The 26,854-nt window shown below is 36.4% G+C and overlaps 2 protein-coding genes across 2 annotated transcripts in view; one reads left to right on the top strand and one right to left on the bottom strand.

Annotated features, from left to right (window-relative positions):
- Positions 1-4,933, bottom strand: part of LOC107710647 (histone H3.3) — a 7,665-nt gene extending 2,732 nt beyond the window's left edge. Inside the window, exon 1 of the mRNA XM_016515476.1 lies at positions 4,922-4,933. The gene's annotated coding sequence lies outside the window, so the exon portion shown is untranslated. The remainder of the gene's footprint in view (positions 1-4,921) is intronic.
- Positions 894-26,854, top strand: unkl (unk like zinc finger). Its single transcript, XM_016515478.1, has 16 exons — positions 894-1,046; positions 1,935-2,144; positions 5,184-5,360; positions 6,866-6,999; positions 7,136-7,271; positions 7,533-7,650; positions 7,757-7,841; positions 9,483-9,649; positions 10,053-10,235; positions 10,805-10,867; positions 18,614-18,791; positions 19,301-19,393; positions 19,495-19,728; positions 19,810-20,006; positions 21,258-21,515; positions 21,740-26,854. The coding sequence occupies exons 1-16, from the start codon at positions 982-984 to the stop codon at positions 21,893-21,895; spliced, it is 2,454 nt and encodes an 817-aa protein (XP_016370964.1). The 5' UTR covers positions 894-981; the 3' UTR covers positions 21,896-26,854.

Here is a 26,854-nt window from a genome sequence, read left to right as displayed (position 1 = left end):
TACTTAAGTATTGAAAGTAAAAGTACAAGTAAATGCAAAATGGAAAAGAAGCAAATAAATATATATATAAAACAATTTTCATACACAGCTTGAGTAGCAAGATTGTGTTCAGTTTTAACTCTTTCTTCCATTTTGTATTTTTGGGTAAGAATAAGAAGCACTTCTTCCGGTACTTAGTTTCTTTCATTCCAACATAAGAAAACATTTCTGGAATCTGCATCTGAAGTTATATTTAGATGTATTTACATAGTTTAATGTATCTCAGAGGGGGCATGGATGCATTTAACCTGCAGTTACAGATGAATAAATAATGTTTTGTTTTTAACATAAAACGTTGAACACTGTTATTTGAAATGATTTTAAAACATGAAAAAAATAGTCGAAAAATCAGCATATAAGAATGATTTCTGAAGGATCATGGGACACTGAAGACTGGAGTAATGATGCTGAAAATTCAGCTTTGTATCACAGAAACAAATTCTATTTTAAAGTATATTAAAATAGAAAACCATTATTTTAAATGTTAATAATATTTTACAATATTACTGTTTTTTTCTGTCAAATAAATGCAGCCTTGGTGAACAGAAGAGACTTCTTTAAAACACATTAAAAATCTTACTTTTCCCAAACTTTTGAACAGCAGTGTACATTTAATTGCAACTCAAACCACGGAGAAATGGGCTTAAATCCGAAAACAGTTACACTTTTGGAAATAAAATATATATAAATGCCTACTAAAATAAGCATTGTTTTGTGTTTTTGCTACATTTTTTATGTATTTCTGAATAATGTTGTCGAACAACATGTCACAGTCTTAATAGTCACTTGGTTAGTGTGAGGGATCGTTGCATTACGGCAGCATGCTCATTGTCTTCTATTCGTTTGTCCCGCCAGTTGCTCATATTGGCCTTGCAGCGGCGCGCGAGAGCATGAGTAGACGAGAGGGTCCCCGCGCACGCGCTATTATTGTTTTGACTGAAAATGCCGTCGGTTTCGAAAACGGCGGCGTGCGCTTCTCCTCAAACCGAGAAACCAACCCACTATACGTAAGTAAAGCAAACATTAAATAGATGAAAATACGTCTCAGCGGAACGTGATGACTCTTCGATATTCGACTGTCGGATTTGTATTTGTAACGATGCTGTTTCCTCTCCCTCTGTGCGTTTTAAAATGGTGCTTTTCCTTTTGTAAATTCTTCCGAATGCACGCGGCTCTCACATATCAATGTTAATGAAATCAACAATCTCATCCGCTCTAAACATGGCATTGTTTTCCGTATCGAAGCTTTAGTCGCGCTATGTGCCTTTTAAAACTTAAGAAAGTGCTCTTCGCTTATTTGCCCAAAGCCTGCTTGTGTGAATGCTTTTAGACATGTACATTGCACAGCAGTGAGACGAGCGAGTCGAGACGCTCGCTAGATGTAGCTAGCAGGCTGGTTTGTTAGCTGCATCCGCCTCCTTTCTCGGCCCGTGTTTCTTACTCTACGCTCTTTTCCCGCCGTACGCACCGTTGGCTTGAATGGAATGTACGTCGAAGATTTTACGTAACTCTGAACGCTAATCGCGGAGTACTTGGCGTAAGCTTCTAATGTTGTAGTGGAGAGCCTTAATAAAGGCTACAGTTTGATGCAGTGAATTTTTAAAACAATAAAACACATTCCGTTCCCATTTAGATGTTTATAAACACATAAAACGAAAATTGTATGTTTACATTAGCTGAAAAGGGGGTTCATCACGTAAAATATTTACCTAGGGCTAGTTTTTGTTGTGGAATGGTAGCGTATAAGAAACTACGCAGTGTAAACAGCCAGCACAGCTCCAAACTTTGAACGTAGTTGGACATTACTGCGTCTGATTCTGTCTATACTGATTTATTTGGCGCGGAGGTGGTTGATTATAAAGATTCTGACCGTGCCTTTTTCATTTTAATTATAGATATTTGAAGGAGTTCAGGACCGAGCAGTGCCCACTGTTTTTGCAGCACAAATGCACACAGCATAGACCCTTTACGTGTTTCTACTGGCATTTTCTAAATCAGCGAAGACGGAGACCCATACGAAGAAGAGAGGGGATTTTTAATTACAGCCCAGATGTATATTGTACGAAGTATGATGAAACAACAGGAATATGTCCCGATGGAGACGAGTAAGTCACTGTTTTCTTTCATGTATACTGCAGTTGAGAAGTCATTGTACGTTAGTCATGTTTTCGCGCCAGTGCACGTTGTAGATTATTTTGCATAGGCAATGTTACTGTTTGTGCTTGGGTTGCTCGAAACGAAGACTGTTTTGATAATTATAATATATATCACAACGCTGATTTCTTTTGGAAATGCATACGTTGTGTGAATAAGATTTTGACATTTTTTGTAATCATGAGCATGTTGTAGTGTTAATTTTTGACTCGTCTTATTGTTCTGTGTAGCACACCCTTTTAAAAATGCAGTGTAGCAGACTGATGCCTTGTAAATTCACTATAGTGTTTACTCTGTTAATGTTTTACTCCCCCGTGTATATCGGAGATTGGCTATTAGATATATCGCTTTCTAGTCTTTTGCTGGTGTTGTGTTTCGCTCGATGTGTGTGTATTTCTCGAGTTTCACTTCCACTTTTGACTGATGACTCGTCTCTCAGTTCCCAGTTTCCCTGTGTGTAGCAGAAATGTATGGCTTCGGTTTGGAAATGAAGGTCAGAAGGCTGATGGTGGAGAGTCGTGTTTGTTGCCTTCCTTGTGTATTGCGCTCAGGGAGCCTAAAGACACGCCCCCTGTTCTCTGGCTTGTGATTGGCTCTCCCGTGCACGTACACTTTTCTGATTGGCTCACTGCTGTTACAATGTTTACGAGCCCTCGCTTGGTAAAAACTCGTGTGTTTACAAATGTCTAATTATGTCCCAGTTTAGTCCAGTTGTATATTTTGTTCTCTGCCGATTCGTTTGACTATCAATGAAAACATTGTGCTCAAGATAGAAGATTCAATTCTTTATTTATTCCATTTATCCATAATATTTGAATATTAACGGGTTGTTTTAAATATGTGCTGTTTGTTTGTGGTTTAGCTTATGTTAGTTTCTTATTCATTAAATCGAAACAGCTAGTTTTGCTGGAATTGTGCGACAGTGGCTCTATAAATGGATCAGATAATTACTGTAGTGTCCACGTGACACTACTGTTAGTCTGGTGTCATATGTGGATTCTTTCCCAGTTTTTCTCATAAGATTGTTTTGGAGCTCTAACCAAAAACAATGGCATGGCAACTTTGATGTATGATGTCAGGTGATATTTCTGATATATTTATATATTTCTGTGAGACATCTCGGTCAACATTTTGAATGTAAATGCATTATAGCTGCAATTTTTTACTATTTTTTACAATTGTTTTTACTAATGATTGTACAACACTAGTCATTGTATAATTAGTTTTTATTGTTGATTCACAATATATGGGTAGACTAGATAATGTAGATTATCTGCCAATATGAGAAATAATGGTATTGTTCAATATTTAGTTGTAGATGCTTGTTTCAGTGTATTTTTATAGTATGTTTTATATTATTTTACACCTGTTTATTAATAAAGGACCCACATATATTATATGATTTTTCTCATCTCATTCACTTTAAAATGTGTATTTATTCATTCATATATTTAATTCCTTACATAACAATGTAATGATGTCTACAAAATTTGCATTATAACATTTATATGACATTTACAAAATCAGTTTATTTTAGTTAGACAAAATTAATTCATTTTATTTTCTTTACTTACACCTGAACTGAAGGATACTGGTTTATTATTATTGTTTTTATTATAATATAACTCTTATAAAAATGGTTTGTCCGACGTCTCTGCTGAATCTCCCCGACAATTTATGTCACATAGTTTTACTATAGGCATAGAGCACACGTTCATTCATCCATTAGCAGCCATCCTATGATGACATCATTGCTGTTGCCATAGTTACTGTTGCTACCTGAACAAGATGCAGTTGCTATATTTGAGAAGATTATTGGGTGTGTAGCATTTTCAGTATAAATCTGCTCTCTTCCACGGAGCTGTTTGGATTGTCACGGCCCTGTTTTCTGTGTGCCTTAAATACTTTCTTTCAAAAATAAACATCTATTTCTTATAAATGCCTGTTTCTCTTAATCTCATCATTTGCATTATATGTTGTCATTCATCAGCAGTATGCATTATTCTTATTGCACTCAAAAATGCAGTCAGCTGAAAATGGATTTAGTTATTTTTTAGACTCTTGTGCTGTGCTGACAACGCCAAGCATGCACTATAATATTTCATAATTTCATAGAGGCATTACTCTCCTTTACACTATGTATGTGTACTGTCTGCCAATGTATCTTGCAAAATAACTACCAGCCGGGAAGTATTTCACAAGTGTTTGACTGTTTTAAAGTTGTGAAAGCTCAGCATTTGCAGTGACATCGATGCTTGTTTCCCTTGATGCCTCTTTATGCCTTTTTTATTTTACATGCTATGTTTAACAGTAAATGTAAGAGGCCAAAACTGTATTAGTATATTTGTTGATGTATTTTAACATATGTTTGCAAGTGTACTTCATTTACTCTTATCAATTTCATTTTGTTTCTGAAAATAATATTATTATTTATAATAAGTATTATTTAGTGTATTTTGCTACTAACAGAATGAGTTCTTGGACAGCAATGTTGATTATCTATTTTTGCATAAAGCAATTATAAAGTTTTGTTGTCTGTTTATATATCTGTCACTCATATTGTGATTTATTTGAAATAGATGTCAGGCAGATAAGTACAGCTCCAACTTCCAATACAATAGTTAATAGTTATTTTGTGACAACAAAATGCAATAATGAGTTTGTATCCAATATCTTTTTTTTCTACTATTTTCTATGGATTCAGGCAGTGCAGTAAGCAGGCCGTGACACAAGCCTCGTGCAGTATTTCGAAATAAAGCATTCCAAGAGAGCACTCATTGGGAATGAGTTTTACTGTTTTTGTTGTTGTTTTACATTTATTTTTAGTGCTTTGCATTACTTTCACGTTGTTGTTACCAAATTCACAGAGAAATGCACTGACCTGTACATGTTTGTGATATATTTATTTATTTTAAATGAAAGTATCAAAATATATTTCTTTCATTGAGCATGTTCACTGATGAGCAACACTGGTGCTTTTCTTCTTACAGTTGCCCTTACTTACACCGGACCACCGGTGACACAGAGCGCAAGTACCATTTACGCTACTACAAGACCGGCACCTGCATCCATGAGACAGATGCTCGTGGACATTGTGTGAAGAACGGCCTCCACTGCGCCTTCGCTCATGGACCACACGACCTTCGGCCACCAGTTTATGATATCAGGTAGCATATTTTCCCTTATCAGTGCTTTTAGCAAAGAGGCTGTCAATTTAACATGTTAAATTAATGTAATTAATAAAATAAATAAATAAATATGCAAACGATCATGCCCCCGACCCATGCATTAATGAGGAATATTCCCACAGTCAAAGCAAGTCCACTGCCAGCACAGCTAGCTACTATACGAAACACACTAAATCACACATACCGAGAGCAGGCAGCCCAGAACGAGTGACCCTATATCTACCTCAGATTAACAAAATCAATTTATTTTTATTTATTTATTGCTTAAACTGTTTTCAGCATTGATAATAATAAGAAATGTTTTTGAGCATCAAATCAGCATATTAAAATGATTTCTGAAGGATCATGTGACACTGCAGACTCGAATAATGATGCTGAAAATTCAACTTGAACATCACAGGATTAAATTGCATTTTAAAATGGATTCAAATAGAAAGCAGCTATTTTAAATTATAATAATATTTCACACAATTGCGGTTTTTATCATATTTTTGATCAACTAAATTCTAGGTGACCATAAGAGACTTCTTTTTTTTAAAAACCTTAAAAATTCTTATCGAGTGTTTACCGAATGGTTGTGTAGTTACAATATTTAATAATTTAATGTACATAGTTGAACTTGAACATCACAGGATTAAATTGCATTTTAAAATGGATTCAAATAGAAAGCAGCTATTTTAAATTATAATAATATTTCACACAATTGCGGTTTTTATCATATTTTTGATCAACTAAATTCTAGGTGACCATAAGAGACTTCTTTTTTTAAAAAACCTTAAAAATTCTTATCGAGTGTTTACCGAATGGTTGTGTAGTTACAATATTTAATAATTTAATGTACATAGTTGATAGTACATAATAATGTTTGCGTTTCTTAGAGTAAAAGGGAAAGCTTATACTAAAGAGCAGTTGTCGGAAAAGGAAGCTATTTGGCTTGTGGCACTCAAATTCCTGTTTTTCAGTGGCGGGGGAAATTCTGCCAGGATTCCCAACCCCCAACTAGTATAAAAGCTGTGAATCCCAAAATAACAGCAGTTTGCGCTAGACACTGTTTTGTTATGACAATTGCATTCAGTTGCAAAAAGCTTTTGTCGCTGCACAAGTTTTCAGCTGATTAACACCATAGGTGTTTACATATGTATTCAGTTCTTAAGAGAGCAGTCAGAGTGCTTATTAGAGGGTGCTTAACCTAATTTGCAAATATATACTGTATTTGTTGTTTTACTAATGACATCAATTACACCTGCATTGACGAGCAGTCTGCACAACATAGCCACAAATGGTTTGATCCTGGCCTGGAAATGTGGCTTACCAGTGATTAAATAACAAGAAATATGCCATCTCAGCAGTTGCCTAGCAACGTGTATGTAGAAATCACTGTTACATCAAGGGCGGTCTTGTTTTTTTTTTCTTTACATCTACCGTCCGGCGTTGGTGTTGGTCCTGTTGAATGGGTGGGCTGACTTGCATAATTATGTTCACAGAGAGATCCAGGCACAGGAAGCTCTGCAGAACGGCCAGTTGGGATCTGGGGAGGGAATTCCTGACCTGCAGCCGGGTGTGCTGGCCAGCCAGGCCATGATTGAGAAGACCTTGAATGAGGACCCACGCTGGCAAGGTGACACAAAGCCTTCCCACACAAATGCAAGCCCAGTATAACAGAAATAAAATGAGGTTAATCAAAGACTTCAGTAGTAACGGTCACAAAAACGACAGGTCAACTCATCTTCAGTTTCTGTTCCCCTTTTCTGCAGACACCAATTTTGTTTTGGCCAACTATAAAACCGAGCAGTGCACCAAGCCTCCACGTCTATGCAGGCAGGGCTATGCCTGTCCCCACTATCACAACAGCAGAGATAGGAGAAGAAATCCCAGAAAGTTCAAATACAGGTGAGATGGAGACACTTCAAATTGCAAATATTCACAAATAAAACAAAGGTCGACACACTGTGACACCTAAAACACATTTGGGAGTAGAAGTGACGTTATTTGGGAATATTTAATATTTCTAGATTTTTTTTTTGTGCTTATTATTTGTTATTTTGGTTGGTCATATTCAAGAATAAAATTAAAAAAATAATTTGTTTCATTTCAGTGCATCACTATTTTTTTTTTACATAAAACTCAATCCCCCTTGGGATGTCTTGGCAGGTCGACGCCCTGCCCGAGTGTAAAGCATGGCGATGAATGGGGCGAACCCTCCAAGTGTGAGAGTGGGGACAGCTGTCAATACTGCCACTCTCGCACCGAACAGCAGTTCCACCCAGAGGTGAGACCGCCACACCTTTACAACACTGAACTTGAGTGATTAACTTATAATTTATTTGATTTACATAATTTTTTATCATCTCACCAACTTCTATCTTTGTTTCAAGATTTACAAATCTACGAAATGCAACGACATGAGGCAAACTGGATACTGTCCAAGGGGTCCATTCTGTGCTTTTGCACATGTGGAAAGTAAGCATGTTTATAATGATGATTGATTGCAATGTGTTGAAGTGAAATACCTGCAGTGCAGTGATTTCATTGAGTTCACGTGTGGCTATAAGATAGATCGAAATAAAACCGAAAGCACATTATGACTTGGTTTGATTTATCAAATCACAAAGGCTGTGATTCAATTAAATATATTCAATAATATTCAATTAAATATATGTGCTGCGTGTTCTTTTTCATGCGAGCAGCTCATGATCTGGTGTTTTAAGTGTCTCACAGCAGCTTGATTCACAGTAAATGCTGCTCAATACAAACTCATCTCTGCATCTGCTATGAGTTTGCTTTGCTTGTAACGTGCTTTTGGGAACACAGCATGAACCAACCATCTTCCCAAACTTGTAATGAGAAGCACTTATAAACTTGATGTTGTCAACAAAAGAGACGCTCCCTGCGGTTCTCTGCAAAAATAAAACCTGGGTGGTTTATCATTTGAAAATGAAGAAAATAATAAAAATAATTTAATGAAAAAAAAAAAAAATTTTTAAATTTCTAAATTTAAAACTTTTTTTGTAAAAAGTAAATGCTGCTCAATACAAACTCATCTCTGCATCTGCTATGAGTTTGCTTTGCTTGTAACGTGCTTTTGGGAACACAGCATGAACCAACCATCTTCCCAAACTTGTAATGAGAAGCACTTATAAACTTGATGTTGTCAACAAAAGAGACGCTCCCTGCGGTTCTCTGCAAAAATAAAACCTGGGTGGTTTATCATTTGAAAATGAAGAAAATAATAAAAATAATTTAATGAAAAAAAAAAAAAACTTTGTAAGTTACTAATTATAACACTTTCTTTGTACAGAAAGAGAGCAAAGAACATTTACATTATCAAAGAACATTATCATTGACTTCAGTCTAGCCAGAGTTCAAACACTGACATTAATATCTTACTTACATCGTACACACATCTGCACTTTGTTGTTTCTGATGAGAGAATTCGCCAGAGAGCAGAATTAAGTCAACGAGCGCACTCTGAACAAAACACTGGCGTTTCACCGATGACTCACCTGAACACTTCTGATTGGCCATTGCATTCATAAGATCAACAGTATCATGTGTGATTGGTTATAATGTGCAGCACTGTAAAAATGTGTCTGTCTCTGGCTCAGTGCCAGCCAAAGCGCAAACTTAGATTTGAATTTAACAGCTGATGATGTGCCGCACTGACCGATCTAATCAAACCGGTGTAATCATATCAAATATAAAACATATTATTCGGCTATTTTTTGTCTTTTGGAAGCTGCATTCAAAATCCACTTGGCCCAAAAATCTGAGGGGGCACATGCCCCCTCCGTTTGAATGGGCATGATGCCTCTGATCTGAACTGTGAATCATGTTTTTTACAGTCATTTTACAGTTTAATATGTTACCATAGACATTGCCCTACCCCACTCATATGGTATTAATTTTATTTGTGCAGGTCTTTAAAAAGGTCTAAAAAAGTTTTAAATTTGAGCTTAAAAATCCTGCAGATACCCTGAGCCTGGAGCTTCTTTTTAAAGAAGCTCCTTTAAATATCAAATCACAATTTTTATCAGAAATATTGCCATTTGATTCCCCACATCAAATCTAAAGACTTATTTATGTGTGTGTGTGTGTGTGAAGGAATTCCTTCCACAGAGGAGACTATGAGCACGCTGCTCACAGCAATGCAGTCGTGTTCTCAGTCCAAGCTGGGCTCTCCGCAATATCCAGAGTGTCCAGTCAACGAGTGGAGCGGCAACATGAATTCCATCATCAGCAGCTCCAGTAACAACGGCCAGACAGGAAACGTATGTTTGCATTCACCTTCTCACACTTGTCTTGCATCTGTCTTACATCTGTGGTAGAGAAATGTGCTTACTTTAGGAAGGAGTTGATTGTTTCGTTTGTTAGAGCTACTGTTTTTCTTTTCATTTCAGCAGTTTCATTTTATCGACTTTGGTTTGCTTTGCATTCTTTTCTGCTTTATTGCAGTCTGTGTTGAAAAGGGAGACTAACTCAAATTCAAATCAGGCCTTTATACTCAAATGCTTCTTGATTCACATTAGACCAAAAATTAGACTTGATCGAGCTATTTTTCTATTACTGTGCGCTAAATCCTCTCACATTTGGACCTACCTAATCAACAATGAAAAGCCACCTATTTGGCTCCAAAACCACGTTTTTAAGCTCATTTGTGCTTTTCTTCTTCAGGTATCATGCTCTAATAGTCCAACTGTAACACCAGGCTCAGGAAGTTCTTTGTCCCCAATTGGACCCATCAGCAGGCCAAAATGCTTTACTAATGGTAGCTTTTGTTCAGAGTCCACCACGTCCAGTGTTTCCTCTCCGACGTCTAACTATCCCAAAGCTCCGGGTTTTGAACGGGAGGATCAGGTACACATGGCCGTTTTCTCTAGCCCTTTTTGAAGGGACCTCCTGCAGGACTGCAGGCATGACACACACTGCAAGCTTTCCCTTTCTTTGCCCTTGGGTCATTTCATTTGTTTTCACCACTTTTCGCTTGTGTTTCTTTTTCAATGGTTTGTTGCCAAATGAAAACTACTTGTCTTTAGTTGTCGAAATTCAGTTGTTGTTGTTGAAAAGCTTCACTTCAGTCTTTGAGATTGAGGGTGTGGCAACACTGTCTGCGCAGGTATTAATACATTGGCATTGAAATATATTACACGTTAACTTTTTTCATTTATCATTCATGTGCTAAGCTCTAAAATAATTTTAATGTTGTAGAGATCGGAGAACAAAACCCAGAGGCCACATGACCATGTTGTGGTAATCATAAAATATCAAAACGAAGCACGCTGTAATGTTATACTGTCAAAAACAACTTTAAAGGGTGTTTACTTTTTTTTTTCTTTCCTGAGCAGGTAGAAATTCCCTACATAATAACACCCCTGGTTGCCTTAACAACATCAGGTCACATGATAGGATGCATTCTCTGATTTCAGGCAAAGAACCAGAAGAGCCAGTCTGGGGAAAATAATCAAAAGTTAATGGACCAAGACAAGCAGGTAAAGCAACCTAACTTAACCTAACCTTATTTTATTTATTTTTTTGTGAAAAGTTGTCTGTAAGGTCTGAAATAAACAGAAATAAATAAAAAATAAAATATATATTCTCATTTTTTAACTGAGAAAACTTAACTGAACTAAATTAATTAAAGGGTGCTTTCACACTTGGTTCGATTGCCTGGTCTGGACCCGAGTTCAATTGCTCCCCCCGGCCCCTGCTGGTTTGTGTTCATACTGTTTTTTGGTTTTTTTTGGGTTCCAATCCACAGTACGTTTGCGTCATCAGAGTGGCAGCTGTTTACCCTTGTTACTAGGTAACGACTATGCAGAAGACGGCAAAATGAATGGATGCTTGCTCGCTTCATTTTTCTTCATTCATTCGCGGGTGCGCACCAGAGTTCAGAAAAGATCGTTCACATTATCCAAAGGAACCTAACTCTGACATCAAACAAACCTGGGTGCACACCAAAAGTGCTAGTGTGAAAGTCCCCTAAGTAAATGCCTGCACACTGGTGCATTTACAAATTGATGTTTTATATTCATTTCATTAAATGTTTATTTTACATGTCAGAATATAAAGCAATGTTAATTCAACTCTTAATTTGTTTCATATATATATATATATATACACAAAAGTACAGATAAGAATACCGTTAAAGTACCGAATCGATAAGCAGTATCGGTAAGAGCAGTAATACCGTTAAAACCTTAACGATACCCATCCCTAGCCCTATCATAGGACTTGACTAGACTTGTGCCGGTTTTCGGTAATGCGATATATCACGGTAATGAATATGCACGATATTGTTATCGTGGGCACTTCTAAATACCGTGAATAATTATATATTACAAATTATTCCGAATTTTGAATGCATTTTAAGAATACTTTTCCCATCAACTGGTCAAAATGCACAACACCGCTGTATGCTGTGTGAAAGACGGTGTGCACTCTGATGTAAATAAGCGCGGACGTGAAGCACATGGCGGAACATGTGAGAGACGCTCTGGATGAAAGCGCACTTTCACTCTCTGACAGCAGATGGCGCTAAACTGCAGAAATAATAATAATAATAATTCATTTAAATGCAGCCGTTACCCCGGAAACCCTGTAAACAAAGCAGCTGCACTACTTTCTGTTTCTGAATCGTGTTTAAATGATTTAAACAGCCATTCAGATTTGTGTATTTGCTATGATGTTCATCACAGTGCCAAATACTTAAATATTTAGACTTAATAGGCTATTTATTTTCAAACTTTTTTTACATTTTAATCTGGACTACAACATGCCCTAGATATTGTTTGAAAGTGTTTTGATTCTTTATTGTTCGTTCACACTTTACATTAGGGCTTCATTAGTTAACATTAGTTAATTTATTAGTTAACATAAACTGCCAATGAAAAATTCTTCTGAACTTTCATTAATCTTAGGTATTCCAATATTTAATAACAGGATGTTCAAATCTAGAGTTGCAGCTGTGTTATTTAATGAGCTAACATGAACTAAGACTTGTATTTTTTAAACAAAGATTAATAACTTCTGTAGCAAATGTAGCTATTGCTCATTGTGAATGTTAATGCATTATCTAAGGTTAACTAATGAGGTCTTATTGTAAAGTGATACCTATTGGTCTTTATAGTTCTTTTGCACTTTAATCTGTGTAAAACTTTTAACTTTATACATTTTTTCTGTATTGCTTTATTGCATTTAAATGTTCAGTTATTTTTGTTATAAGAAAAATGTTATTAAACCTGTTATACTGTATTATGACAGCACTTTTTTAAACAAAATTTCAACATCGTGATAATACCGAATACCGTGATAAAAGCATTAGCAATTAATCGCAACATGAAAATTTGATACCGGCATATCACTAACCTAAAACTCAATCCCTGCTGTTGTATGTCTTGGCAGGTCGACGCCCTGCCCGAGTGTAAAGCATGGCGATGAATGGGGCGAGCCCTCCAAGTGTGAGAGTGGGGACAGCTGTCAGTACTGCCACTCTCGCACCGAGCAACAGTTCCACCCAGAGGTGAGAACAACACACCTTTACAACACTGAACTTGAGTGATTGACTTATAATTTATTTGATTTACTTTATTGTCATCATCTCACCAACTTCTGTCATTGTTTCAAGATTTACAAATCAACAAAATGCAACGACATGAGGCAAACTGGATACTGTCCAAGGGGTCCATTCTGTGCTTTTGCACATGTGGAAAGTAAGCATGTTTATAATGATGATTGATTGCAATGTGTTGAAGTTAAATACCTGAAGTGCAGTGAATTCATTGAGTTCATGTATGGCTATAAGATTATTCAAAATGAAACCCTAATCACGATATGGCAGTTTACCAAAACGCAAAGGCTGTAATTTAATTCAATAAATATATGCACTGCAGGTTTCAGAGTGAACAACAGCACTTGTTCTTTTTCACACGAACAGCTCATAATCTGGTGTTTTACGTGTCTGGCAGCGGCTTGATTCACAGTAAATGCTGCTCAACACAAACTCATCTCTGCATCTGCTCTTAGTTTGCTTTGCTTGTAACGTGCATTTGGGAGCGCAACATGAGCCAACCATCTTCCTAAACTTGTAATGAGAAGCTCTTATAAACTGGATGTTATCAACAAAAGAGAAGCTCCCTGTGGTTGTCTGCAAAAATAAAACCTTGGTGGTTTAACTTTTGAAAATAATAATAATAAAAAAAATGAAGACGACCATAAGTATTTGAATGGTAATGAAATGTAGCAGTTTTTAGAATCGTACTGTAAAATAAAATAATTAGTATTATAAATTAGGGAGGCACCGATATGAACATTTTGGCCGATGCTGATAACAATAATTCTTTATATTCGATAGCCGATTACCAACATATTGGCCGATAAATCTAAATCCAAAGTTTTACGTAATTTATGAGAGCCTGGTCACAAAAGTCTCACCATTAAAAGCCATGTCCTTCAACATAAATCAAACATATACCCTAACCCTAAGTTTTAAAATTAATTTTACACTCCTATGACCAACTTTCTTTATCAAAAAATAAAAAATAAATACCTTACAAAAAATATAATAATAATAATAAAAATTGGTTAAATAATGCAAACAAGTAATTGGATGACATATGTTTGAACCAAAATGCATGTGCCATGGATAAGTAAAACGGCATAGCCTCTGCATGGACAATAATGAAATAATTTTTTATTAAACCATATTGTGTAATAATAATAATAGTTACAAAAGCCAACCTGGAGCTTCTTTTTTTTAAAAAGTCTCCTTTAAATATCAAATCGCAATTTGATTCCCCTCATCAAATCGTGCAGCCCAAAGTTCATGACTCTAATGACTGTGTGTGTGTGTGTGTGTGTGTGTGTGTGTGTGTGTGTGTATGAAGGAATTCCTTCCGCAGAGGAGACCATGAGCACATTGCTCACAGCAATGCAGTCGGGTTCTCAGTCCAAGCTGGGCTCTCCGCAATATCCAGAGTGTCCAGTCAGCGAGTGGAGCGGCAACATGATTTCCATCACCAGCAGCGGCAGTAACAACGGCCAGACAGGAAGCGTATGTTTGCATTCACCTTCTCACACCTGTCCTTCATCTGTCTTACATCTGGGGTAGAGAAATGTCCTTTATTTAGGAAGCAGTTGATTGTTCTGTTGTTAGATCTACTGTTTTTCTCTTCATTTCTGCAGTGTTTCATTTTATTGACTTTGGCTGGCTTTGCATTCTTTTCTGCTTATTGCAGTCTGTGTTGAAAAGGGAGACTAACTCAAATTCAAATCAGGCCTTTATACTCAAATGCTTCTTGATTCACATTAGACCAAAAATTAGACTTGATCGAGCTATTTTTCTATTACTGTGCGCTAAATCCTCTCACATTTGGACCTACCTAATCAACAATGAAAAGCCACCTATTTGGCTCCAAAACCACGTTTTTAAGCTCATTTGTGCTTTTCTTCTTCAGGTATCATGCTCTAATAGTCCAACTGTAACACCAGGCTCAGGAAGTTCTTTGTCCCCAATTGGACCCATCAGCAGGCCAAAATGCTTTACTAATGGTAGCTTTTGTTCAGAGTCCACCACGTCCAGTGTTTCCTCTCCGACGTCTAACTATCCCAAAGCTCCGGGTTTTGAACGGGAGGATCAGGTACACATGGCCGTTTTCTCTAGCCCTTTTTGAAGGGACCTCCTGCAGGACTGCAGGCATGACACACACTGCAAGCTTTCCCTTTCTTTGCCCTTGGGTCATTTCATTTGTTTTCACCACTTTTCGCTTGTGTTTCTTTTTCAATGGTTTGTTGCCAAATGAAAACTACTTGTCTTTAGTTGTCGAAATTCAGTTGTTGTTGTTGAAAAGCTTCACTTCAGTCTTTGAGATTGAGGGTGTGGCAACACTGTCTGCGCAGGTATTAATACATTGGCATTGAAATATATTACACGTTAACTTTTTTCATTTATCATTCATGTGCTAAGCTCTAAAATAATTTTAATGTTGTAGAGATCGGAGAACAAAACCCAGAGGCCACATGACCATGTTGTGGTAATCATAAAATATCAAAACGAAGCACGCTGTAATGTTATACTGTCAAAAACAACTTTAAAGGGTGTTTACTTTTTTTTTTCTTTCCTGAGCAGGTAGAAATTCCCTACATAATAACACCCCTGGTTGCCTTAACAACATCAGGTCACATGATAGGATGCATTCTCTGATTTCAGGCAAAGAACCAGAAGAGCCAGTCTGGGGAAAATAATCAAAAGTTAATGGACCAAGACAAGCAGGTAAAGCAACCTAACTTAACCTAACCTTATTTTATTTTTTTTTTTGTGAAAAGTTGTCTGTAAGGTCTGAAATAAACAGAAATAAAAAATAAAATATATATTCTCATTTTTTAACTGAGAAAACTTAACTGAACTAAATTAATTAAAGGGTGCTTTCACACTTGGTTCGATTGCCTGGTCTGGACCCGAGTTCAATTGCTCCCCCCGGCCCCTGCTGGTTTGTGTTCATACTGTTTTTGGTTTTTTTTGGGTTCCAATCCACAGTACGTTTGCGTCATCAGAGTGGCAGCTGTTTACCCTTGTTACTAGGTAACGACTATGCAGAAGACGGCAAAATGAATGGATGCTTGCTCGCTTCATTTTTCTTCATTCATTCGCGGGTGCGCACCAGAGTTCAGAAAAGATCGTTCACATTATCCAAAGGAACCTAACTCTGACATCAAACAAACCTGGGTGCACACCAAAAGTGCTAGTGTGAAAGTCCCCTAAGTACTGTATTTTCTGGAAAACCAGTCACACCGGGTCGAAACGGTGTTCTTGAGATAAAGCATACAGATAGGTGGCATTGTTGTCCAAGTTTGTATTTTATTTAAATATATATTTTTTATTATTACATTCAGAAATAATGTAAAATGCCGGGAAAATAAAACTAAACACTTAGTCAAGTCACCTTTATTTGTATAGCGCTTTATACAATTGTCAATGCAGCTTTACAGTGTTAAACAGGAAAACAGTTTGTCAATAATGCAAGAAGACAATAACGGAGTCATTTTTCCAGCTAAAGTCAGTTCATTGATGATTCAGTGATGTCATCATCCAGTTCAGTTCTCTTGCAATAGTGTCTGTGCAATCAGTCAAGCGTCCCCAAATAAGCAAGCCAAAGGTGACAGTGGCAAGGAACCAAAACTCCATCTGTGACGAATAATATTACAAATATAATATATGTGTATAATATTACAAATATTATACACACTATAAACATTTATTTTAGTTTCTCTCTGTCCACAACCCATCCTTCAAATGTGACTGTATTCAGAACAGAACAGGAATGAATAATATAAGTATAAAGCAAACATAAATTATAGTGGCATTCATTATAAACATGTTTTATACATGTCAAGCTAAACAAAATTATTTAAAGTGAAACAAACTACTGGGGTGAGGGAAATGCGCAATACTAACAAAGTTGGGCTCACGTACTTCTCTCTTTCAGCACAAAGCCAAATGTGTGCGCTTTGTGCATATTTTGTGAACTTGACATTAATTGTATTATATTAGTCACTTTGGAATATAACTTATATTCTGGAAAACAGTGTACTGACATTACTGAAACAAAAATAAATGAAGGCTAAATAGCAATATAAAAAAAAACCTAAAGCACATAACACATGACAATAACACATGACAAAAACACATGACAAAATTACTAAAACTTTAATATTAAAATTAAAATATAAAATCAAAAGCTAACTCCAAATATCAACAAGTACTATAGTAGTATATTTAAATGATACTAAAATAAAAGTGGTCTTAAAAACAAATTCAAATTCATTAAATTGTTATTATTTTTTAATTTCTAAATTAATATTCTTTTTGGGGGAGCATGAAGGCAGAAATGTCAACAGCTGGTAATAGAAATGTCCTAAAATCCTAATCAAGTCTTATGTTATTAGGTACACTGAACAAAATTATAAACGCAACACTTTTGTTTTTGCCCCCATTTTTCATATTTGTGAACAATATTTGAGAGAAATAGGCCTTTTGTGTACATAGAAAAAGTCTTAGATCTTTGAGTTCAGCTCATGAAAAATGGGGGCAAAAACAAAAGTGTTGCGTTTATAATTTTGTTCAGTGTACTTTGGCAGAATTTCTTATTGTTATTTCTTTAAAGGGAAATAAAATTCGTAGACAAGAATGACTCCTAAGCGATTGAGGTCTTCTGTTGTTGGAGGTAATAATGAACATAGAAGTCGTCGTTTACTCCCGAAATCTGAGCCACTGAAGGCAGTGAATTATGTTTGTTTTTGAAGGGAATGCGCCCCCGATCTACATAAATGCGTCTATGTTCAAGCGAATCATTCGTGATCCAGCTTCACCTACAGAAGAAGTGAGTGTAAGGTTTTTTTTAACAAATTTTTGCAAATCGCCTTCCCTAATAATGTGCTAATTAGCAAGTTTCACGATGAATGCAGCTAAAGTAAACAGTCTCTCAGAGCAGCTCGGAAGAGAGGGGCGGGGTCAGCAGAGCTCATTAACATTTAAAGGAAAATGCTACAAATCTGCATGCTCTGAAAAGAGCTGTTTTTGACAGGGTAAAAAGGTGTTTTTTACACTACCATTGAGAAAGTTTAACCAAACTATGTTACAGACTTTTCATTAAGACCCTAAAGAATCATATCAACTTGTAGAAAATGGGCATCCTATGACCCCTTTAAAAAAAATTAACAAAACTGCTACACAGTGCTCACTTGTTAACATTTGAAAAACATTTTTCATTTATACCTAAAGTTTTTCAAAACTTTACGATCATAAATACGAATAGTTCATTTCTAAGATCTTGTCACTTGAGTTTTAAACTAGATTTTTAAAAGAGGTTGCGGGTTCGAGTCTCTGTACCGGCAGGGATTGTCGGTGGGGGGAGTGAATAACCAGTGCTCTCTTCCACCTTCAATACCACGACTGAGGTGAGACACTTGAGCAAGCCACCGAGCCCCCGACTGCTCTCCGGGCGCCGCAGCAAAAATGGCTGCCCACTGCTCCGGGTGTGTGTTCACGGTGTGTGTGTGTGTGTGTGTTTGTTCACTACTCACTGCTGTGTGTGTGTGCACTCGGATGGGTTAAATGCAGAGCACAAATTCTGAGTATGGGACACCTTACTTGGCCACATGTCACGTCCTTTCCTTTCCTCTTATTTATTGTAGACTCTATTATTTGAGGTTGACTTGTGTCCCATTGCTTCCTTTCTCAGGCTCATAGCAATGTGTTCTCAGTGGTGAACCCATTAGCGTCCAGCATAACATCAAGCATCACGTCCAGCTTGGCCTCAAGTATTGGATCTGACAGTTCGTCACCCACCACTTTATCGACCATGAATGCAAAAGCCACGCCTTTCTATCCAGGCAGCAATACTGTGGAGTCAGTAATAGGTAAGTCCTTTGCAGCACTCTTTCATCTTAGAGCTGTCCAGCCAAACGCTATATCCAAGGGTAAAAGTACATGAGACAGACTCAGCCCAGATAAGACAGTGCAGTTAAATGCAGAGCGTTTAGTGAAGTTAAAGCTGTATTTGCGGCAGTGCATTAGCCATAAGACAAGTGAGTCCACTAAAACTCACCGGCAGCAGTGACTAAATGGATGGTAAGTGCTTTTGCCTTCACATCTGCCTTTGCGCTAATTTAAGTAAAAAATATGAATGTTGCCCAAAAGCAGCCTTTGATGTATGGTTATTATAGACTGTGAGTATATATGAACTGAAATTAATTATATGTTGCAGGATGAATAACTGAATGATCAAGCCTTTTATCACTTCAAGTTTTTCTATTGAAGTTTAACAAAACACCAAGAGCTGTATGTAATATTGTCTCTTTTAAGTAGCTTGTGTTTTGTATCCACGCCGCAAAGATATTGAATCGCACACTACTTTTCTTGCTCTTAGGATCTGCACTTGACCTGAATTTTAGTGACATCAATGTTGCCTCCCTTGACAAAGAGCTAGAGGACCAAGACAACAATGGCCTTGGTTTAACAAGTAAGACTTTATTGTTGTAGTTGTTACTTTTGTGTTATCTTAAACTAGGTATAGGATGCAGTTAATGTTTAAACCCTTTTTTTTTTTTTTTTCCCCCATAGGTCAGAGGTTATTAGGAGGCTCTGCTCCTGTCAATATTCCTGGCTCTCTGGCTCGGTCTTCCTCTCTGCATTCCTCATCGTCTCTATCTGCCTCCCCGCTCAGCTCTCTGTCTCAATCCCTGTCCCAGTCTCTCCTCACTGGAATGGCCTCCCAGCAGAGCCAGCCACAGGCACCACCTGTTAAAACCGAGCACGGCCTTCTAGGAACACCCACATCTACGCAGAACTCCTTAGGTGAGAATTACTTTCCCAAACTTTATATCACAATTGCAGTCTTGTGAATATTTGGGTTAATGTCATAATGTTTTGGTTTAGGTCTAAATGGCGGGGCAGGGGGAATATGGGACTTTATGAGTGGCAGCTTCTCTCCCAGCCCGTCTCCAGTGTTCAGCAGCCTTACTTCCAGCACGGTCGGCTCCAGCAGTGCAGACATCGGCCGGCTCCTCCGAGAACTGGATGAAGCCAAGCGTAAGATAAAGCAATGGGAGGAGGCCTGGCACCAAGTCAAACAGGTCAGATGTGCTCGCTTGCTTTTATGGGCCTCACAAGATGAGTGATGCTTACAAACAAATGCTTTTGTCAAGTAGCCATTTAGTTTGTCCTGTAGGTCATCTCTGAGAGATTCATGCCTAGTTTTATTGTAGAAAACACTTTAAGCTATAGAGCGTTGTGGTGATCACCCTGGCTCCCTCAAAAAGAAGCCAATAGGATTTTTCCATTGGCTGTTGGGTTATTGCGGAAATTAAGCTTTGTGGCCAGCAGAAGTTTATGATTCTTTCACGTTTTCTTCATCATGATAATCTTCACAAATGAACAAAACTTTTATTAATTTTGGAGCCTCAATAGAATCTCCACAAGCTTATCGTAGACAATAAATTAACTTCATCACAGTTGCATGACTTTAACATTATCTTCTGAATCTTTTATAAAAAATAAAAAAAAATGTATCTGAAAGTTTAAATTAGAATAGGTTGCACGAGTGTGATTATAAACATAATGATGCTGTGAAAGTGCACTAGTGAGTAGACAAGTTTACCTATTTGGTGTGATGACATTTAATGTCCCAGATAACTTCTGTAGTCCCATTTAGCCACCTGTTAGCAACTGCATTTTTCAAGACAAGTTAAAGCTTTAAAAAAAAAAAAAACATTAGTGATGCGTTTTATTTCGTGCAACAAAACATGAAAATATCTCGTGTTTAACCACAGACCTTATTTCAGGCATTTAAAGGGGTCATATGATGCGATTTCAAGTTTTCCTTTCTCTTTGGAGTGTTACAAGCTGATTGTGCATAGATAAGATCCCTGAAGTTGCAAAGACTAAAGTCTCAAAACCAAAGAGATATTCTTTATCAAAGTTAGCTGGCCAATCAGAGCAGACTGCGCTTGTCGGAAGGAGGGACTTTGTAGAAAACTAAGCGTTTGAGAGAGGTGGGGCATAGAGGACCTACAATAATGTACAGTATTTAAAAAAATAACGCGTTTTTTTTTAAACATTATAGCATGTCAACATATTCTGTTTCATCAAATACACAAAATAATGATCTTTAAAAAAGCATCAAAGACCCCTTTAATAAAAAAAAAAAAATTAATAAAAAACTTGAATTGCTAACTCGTTTCCAGGTTTTGGCCTACAAAGATACATCATCCCTGCATCACTATTGTTCTTTAGCTTTGAAGATTGAAAAAAACGCCCAGAAGGTGTAGAATCAGTTTAGTTATTGTCATCAGATGGAACGTCTTATTAAAACACATCTCTCACAGGCCTGCGAAGCGTGGCAGAAAGATGCTCATGAAGCGAAGGAGCAAACTAAATCGGCAGAGGCGGAGCGGCAGCTGGCGGAGCAGAAGCGGGAGAACACCGAGCGCAAGCTGAAGGAACTACAGGGAGACTTTAAAATTTTGTGTCGCTCCCCCAACACGCCCCTTCTGCGCAGCTACGGCGAGCTGGACCAGCTCCCCCTGCCAAAGCTCCGCTCCATCCAGAGCCAGCTGCGCTCTGACCTAGACCTCATAGACGGGGTAAGAACGACCAGGTCCCAACACACATACGTCACCATGTCACATTTACACACACTCTAAGTAGACCATCGTACTCTTCTCGTCAAATAGACGTAAGCATGGCTTACAGGGGAAGAGTAGGCAACGAGGTTTAACATCCACATGAGTCAGTCAGTCATGCATGACGCACTGCATTGAATCTGTCAAAGTGTGACTGATGTTAACTCTTCTCTTTCTCAACACAGGTAATATATCAGCTTCAGTCAAAGAAATGTATAGTTTGCCAAAAGCATGAACGTTCCATTGTCCTGCAGCCTTGCCAACATTATGTACTTTGTCAGAACTGTGCGTCTGGTAAAACAGAATGTCCTTACTGTAAGACGAAAATATTGAAGTGGTGATGTACAGCTATCCAAGGTACTATTTAATGATTTAGCCCTTTGAAGAACTACTAATACATATTATTATAATTATTATTATTATTATGCTTACAGTTTATAAATAGCATTTTTTTGTGTGTTTCAGTATTTCATATAGTGATTCTATTGATTCGTTTTATTAGAATCTAATAAGTGGTGTTTGACTGATACAAATCAAGTACTTAAATGCAATACCTGTTTTGTACACACTAGGTTATCCATTTTCATAAAGCATTAAACTATTTCCCTTGGTTATTGCTTTTGGCATTTATAGTCAGTTGGCCCTGATTTGACTGTTAGCAACAAAATCATCGGCCCAACGCCATTATTCCTACTAGCTGTGTGAAGAGGATTCGTTTCTTGTTAAGCACTTTGTTGACTTGGAAATTTGTCTGAGGGTATTTTTTTCTTCTTTTAGAAATGTTGCTTTAAGCTGCTTTGTAGTTTTTTTTTTTGTTTTTCTTAGATTTATATTTTCCCAAATATGCTAAAGTATGAAGCTTTTGTGTGTACTGTGAAACATAATAGAATATTTCATTTTTCTTACTGTTAAATCATGGCATAGTGTATATATCTTGTTAGTTTTCATATAAAATAGTACTAAATAGTAGTTAATTCTTTCATTGTTACTTAAATTTTTCAATCAAATAAGTGCAAACTTTGAATGCATTTTAGGCATAACCAGCAGCTGTAATATCAGTAAGGCACATACTGTATGCGAAGGCATTTAGTAAATGGATTTCTCCGTCTTATAGTGACTATTTAGATACATTATGTAGTTGTTCTGAAGTCCTCAGCAACACAGTAATTTTTTTTGTTTTTTGGACTTTAGCCTTTCAGATATGTTAGAACATGTATCTGATTCCTGGCCACTCCCTCTTAAGTGCCTTGCCTTAAAACAATTTGAAACATCTGTGAAGAGTTTAGGATTGTAGTAGAAAACCCATAGCTTGTGCACATTTTTTCAAAGTATGTATTTTTCAGTAGTACCGTATTATCGGAGCATTTAGCGGCCCAATTCAGTACTAAAGTATTTCCGAGAGACTTCACCCTAGTCGGTGCCTGAGCTCTGAGGTTCAGCTGAAGAATCGATCCTTTTCCTTCAATAACGATGGTGCTTTTTGGGTGCAGCTTCATTATCCTTCGAAATGTTGAATCATCCTTGATTTAAATGTGTAGGGATATTCAAATCAGGAAATGTGTGTTTCTTTGATTGCAAAAACTAAACTGGCTTAGTACATTTCTGTTTATTGAAATGTGTAGAATTGTAGTGCTCTGTAGAGTTTACAGACAGAAATCATTGGTGTTTTTCGTATCCAAATTCGACAGTGTAATGTGCTTAGGTAATCTAATTGAAATGACCTGCTACTGTGTTTTCTGAAACATTTTCTTTTCTTGTTCCTTTCATATTTACTGCAACGAGTTTGTGCGGTAAATTGTCAGGTACACAAAGGTGCAAGTTCTTTTGAAATCGGGATTAACCGTTTACTTCAAAAGGGATGGTTATTGAGGATCTAATTGTCCAGACCCTCGTATTTTCTTTAAGCTTCACGAGGTAAAGACAGAGAGTGTGTGTGTGTGTATATATATATATATATATATATATTTGATTTCTCCTCTGCTTTCTTTCTTGTGTTCGTATCTTAATCCACAAAGTCTGTATGTAGCTGACGTTCTTGACATTTGGACTGATTTGTCACTGCATGTGTCAGTGTGTAACTTTTGTTAACCAGCTGAAGCTCTAAATCACACTGCCAAATGTGTTTGTGTTGAGCAGACGTATCCAGTTGTTGGTCAGGCATCACAGTCGAGTATTCAAAAATATTTTTGTGCTGTGCTTCAAACGCATTGACTTTGTGCTTATCTTTTCTAGTCCGATTAGCAAAGACGTGTTCCTTTCCGTACGATGGGTGACATAGATAGGTTGAAATGGATCAAAGCAGCTCGGGGTATTGTGATGTTTCCAACACTTAAGTGTTCAAGAGCTTTGCGGACATGTCACTTTGTTGAGGGATTCGTTCCTTTGTTTGGTTACTGGACCATAACGTAGGGTTTTGTTGGAACTATAAAATGTGGTTGAAATATTTGACATTTCACACAACATTTATTTCTCAAATAAAGAGTTCGGTCGAATCAAATGTGGACTTTACACAAATGAACCAAAGTGGAATTGTAGTTTATACTTGTTTCAAAGTTCAACTGAAGTGGTGTACAATTACGATGTCAGTTTTTCAATGTTTAATTTGACAGGACAACTATGCCAACTGCTTTTGCTGACAATACTAATGGACTGAATGCCCATTTTTGTAGTTTCTACCAAAGACCTTTACTATTCTTTGTTCTCTCTTCAGTTTTATAACTGCAATTTCATTTTAACATTCTGAGGAAATAGTTAGAAATATGACCAAATCTAGTACCTTATTTACATAATATGTGCATTCAAAAAATCCTAATGAATCACAAATCTTTATGAACTGAATATAAAGATAGTTTTTTTTTTCTCTTCAATTTCTTCGTGAAAACGGTAACATAGTATTGAATTGGCTGTAATCTACAGTGAAGGAATGTCATAGAAATGAATGGATATTTGTGTTAATATTCTTAAGTGGCCATATGGATTAGTGCTTATTTGAAGTATATATTATTTCTTTTTATACTACTAGTACTTATTCGTAAAATTCTGAAATCAGTTTTGAAACATTAGTTGTTGTGCACTACATGTATGCTGTCAGGAATTTAAAAGAGTACTCGGCCCGTAAGGTGCTTTTTTTAGTTTCCATTTGACTGGTGTTTGTTTTTCTGGCTGTTTAGTTGGGATTCTTAAGAATTTGGATATGAAAGAAGAAATCTTCTAACTTGTTTTTTATTTTTTTGTTTTAACCTTGAATTTTATTGTTGTATTGTCAAATGTTGTCTACCATGGCTGTGTAGAACATATTTGATTGTGATGTAAAATGTTCATGCTAGTTGAAATGGCTGAGACAGACAGTGGGTTACATTTATGAAAACTGTTCAAGTATCTACATTTCCTAGCCTTAAACCTCACTTTTTGGCCTAGTTAAGTTTGCCAGTTATAGTAATAATTAAGAAAATAAATAACTGTTCACAAGAATTAAAAAAAAAAAAGAGAGAAAAACATAGGCCTGCACTTAAATGTCTGATTTACAATCAGTCATTCTGCTTGATAATATTCTTAAGTCTTGTAAGTATCGAGTCTCTTTGGAACTAATTTGTGCCTTTAATCAAAACACATTGAAAGTATTTTTGATTGAAAAAATGGATAATTCCAGTTTAGGAAATGAGCCGAGTTTTAGTGCCTTGAGATATTTTAATCTGTATTTCTCAATGCACGAGAGTCCTGTCATAGACTTTTTACAGACCAGTCACAAGTGTATTAACTACTCTGCCATGCCTTTGAACATTTCAGTTTGAGTAATAAGTGATTATCCTGATAAAGACACATGTATTGATGTTGAAAAGTCAGCATGATGATGCATGTATACAGTGTCTACTGTCAGAGTAACAGTTAAGGTGTTTTGCAATGGTATTCTTTACCAAGGGTGTGTTAAAAGTAGCAGCTCATCTGAACCGTTCATGAAGGTTGAATGACAAAATTAAAGTGGAATTGTTATAAAAACTAGTTATTTTGAGTTTGGGCTTCCAACTGATTTTCTGTGTCAATGGTTTGCCTAACAGTGATTTTCTGTACAAAATCTATACTAATGGCAGATATCATTTAGTCCCATAAATCTGAACCACACACACAAAAAGCCCCCTGTCTGCATCAGCCATTTTAATACCAACTGTAATCTTTAACAAAAATGACCATTTAATGTTGATGTAAGACCAGGCATCTGTAATTAAAAAAGCACCAAGGAATCGTTTGTTTAGCAATGTGTAAATTAATGTATTGGAAATGTACCATAATGCTCTGCAGTGGAAATAAGCATTTCTTTCTTTCTTTTTGCATTCTTGTGGATTTTTCTTTTATTCATTTGTTTGTTTTTCTAATTTTGTTCTCTATCAGTAGTGTGATTTATTGAACCTAAGGATTTATGCAATCTTGTATATACATATTACATATGAAACTGGTTAAATTTAGCAAACTAGCCAGGGGGGAAATACCTATTACAATAGTAAACTTTTGTAAGAGGATAAAATAATAATAATAAAAGCCAGAATTTTTGGAACCACTGTTCCCTATAATTAATGTTACGGTTAATCGAACATTAAATCCCTGAATATTGAATGTACCATTCAAATTAGATATAAAATGGGTCACTGGAATAACATAGAGAACAGTTAATCTATAATGATGTAGCACTAGTTTTGTTAATTGCGATACATTACAAATAAATGTATAAGTTAAACACAATTGCAGTTTTCAAGTTTGTGTATTTGATGGAAATATGAGATGTATTTTTCTCAGGGTTTTACAGGAGAACTGTAGAATAGAGAGAGATGTCCAATTTTTAAAGGAAACTGCAACTCACAGATTTATTAGCTCAAAAGTCAAAATGAGGAAATCATTTATATTGCAAGGAAGAAACATATCCCTTATTTTGGTACAGTATGCATCAATATATAGAACAGCTTATATTCTAATCAGTGTTGAAATACTATACAATTTGCTGTCAATATAATACTTTGTGTATGTGTTGTCAACACAAGACCTTAAACCATTTACTGGGAGTTATGCGTTTAAGTTATGGAGGCTTCTTTATGGAATAGTTGTACGTTTTGATGGCGTGTAAGGCCAGAGAGGTTTTTCTTCACTAGAATTACTTAAGATGGTATTATTTATAATGCATAGTCTTTCTCTTGTAGTGTATCATTTAAAATTGTTAACACTTGTCTACACTACAGCAGTTATGCAATGGTTTACAGAATTCATGGAATTATTTTTGTCATCTTGGGAATTAAATAATTTTTGATCTTTAA

This window comes from Sinocyclocheilus rhinocerous, unplaced genomic scaffold (assembly GCF_001515625.1).
Source record: "Sinocyclocheilus rhinocerous isolate Xijiao unplaced genomic scaffold, SAMN03320098_v1.1 scaffold5528, whole genome shotgun sequence".
Classification (NCBI taxonomy): Eukaryota; Metazoa; Chordata; class Actinopteri; order Cypriniformes; family Cyprinidae; genus Sinocyclocheilus; species Sinocyclocheilus rhinocerous.
The sequence above is the reverse complement of the archived record's forward strand: the minus strand, read 5'-3'. Positions and strand labels throughout refer to the sequence as shown.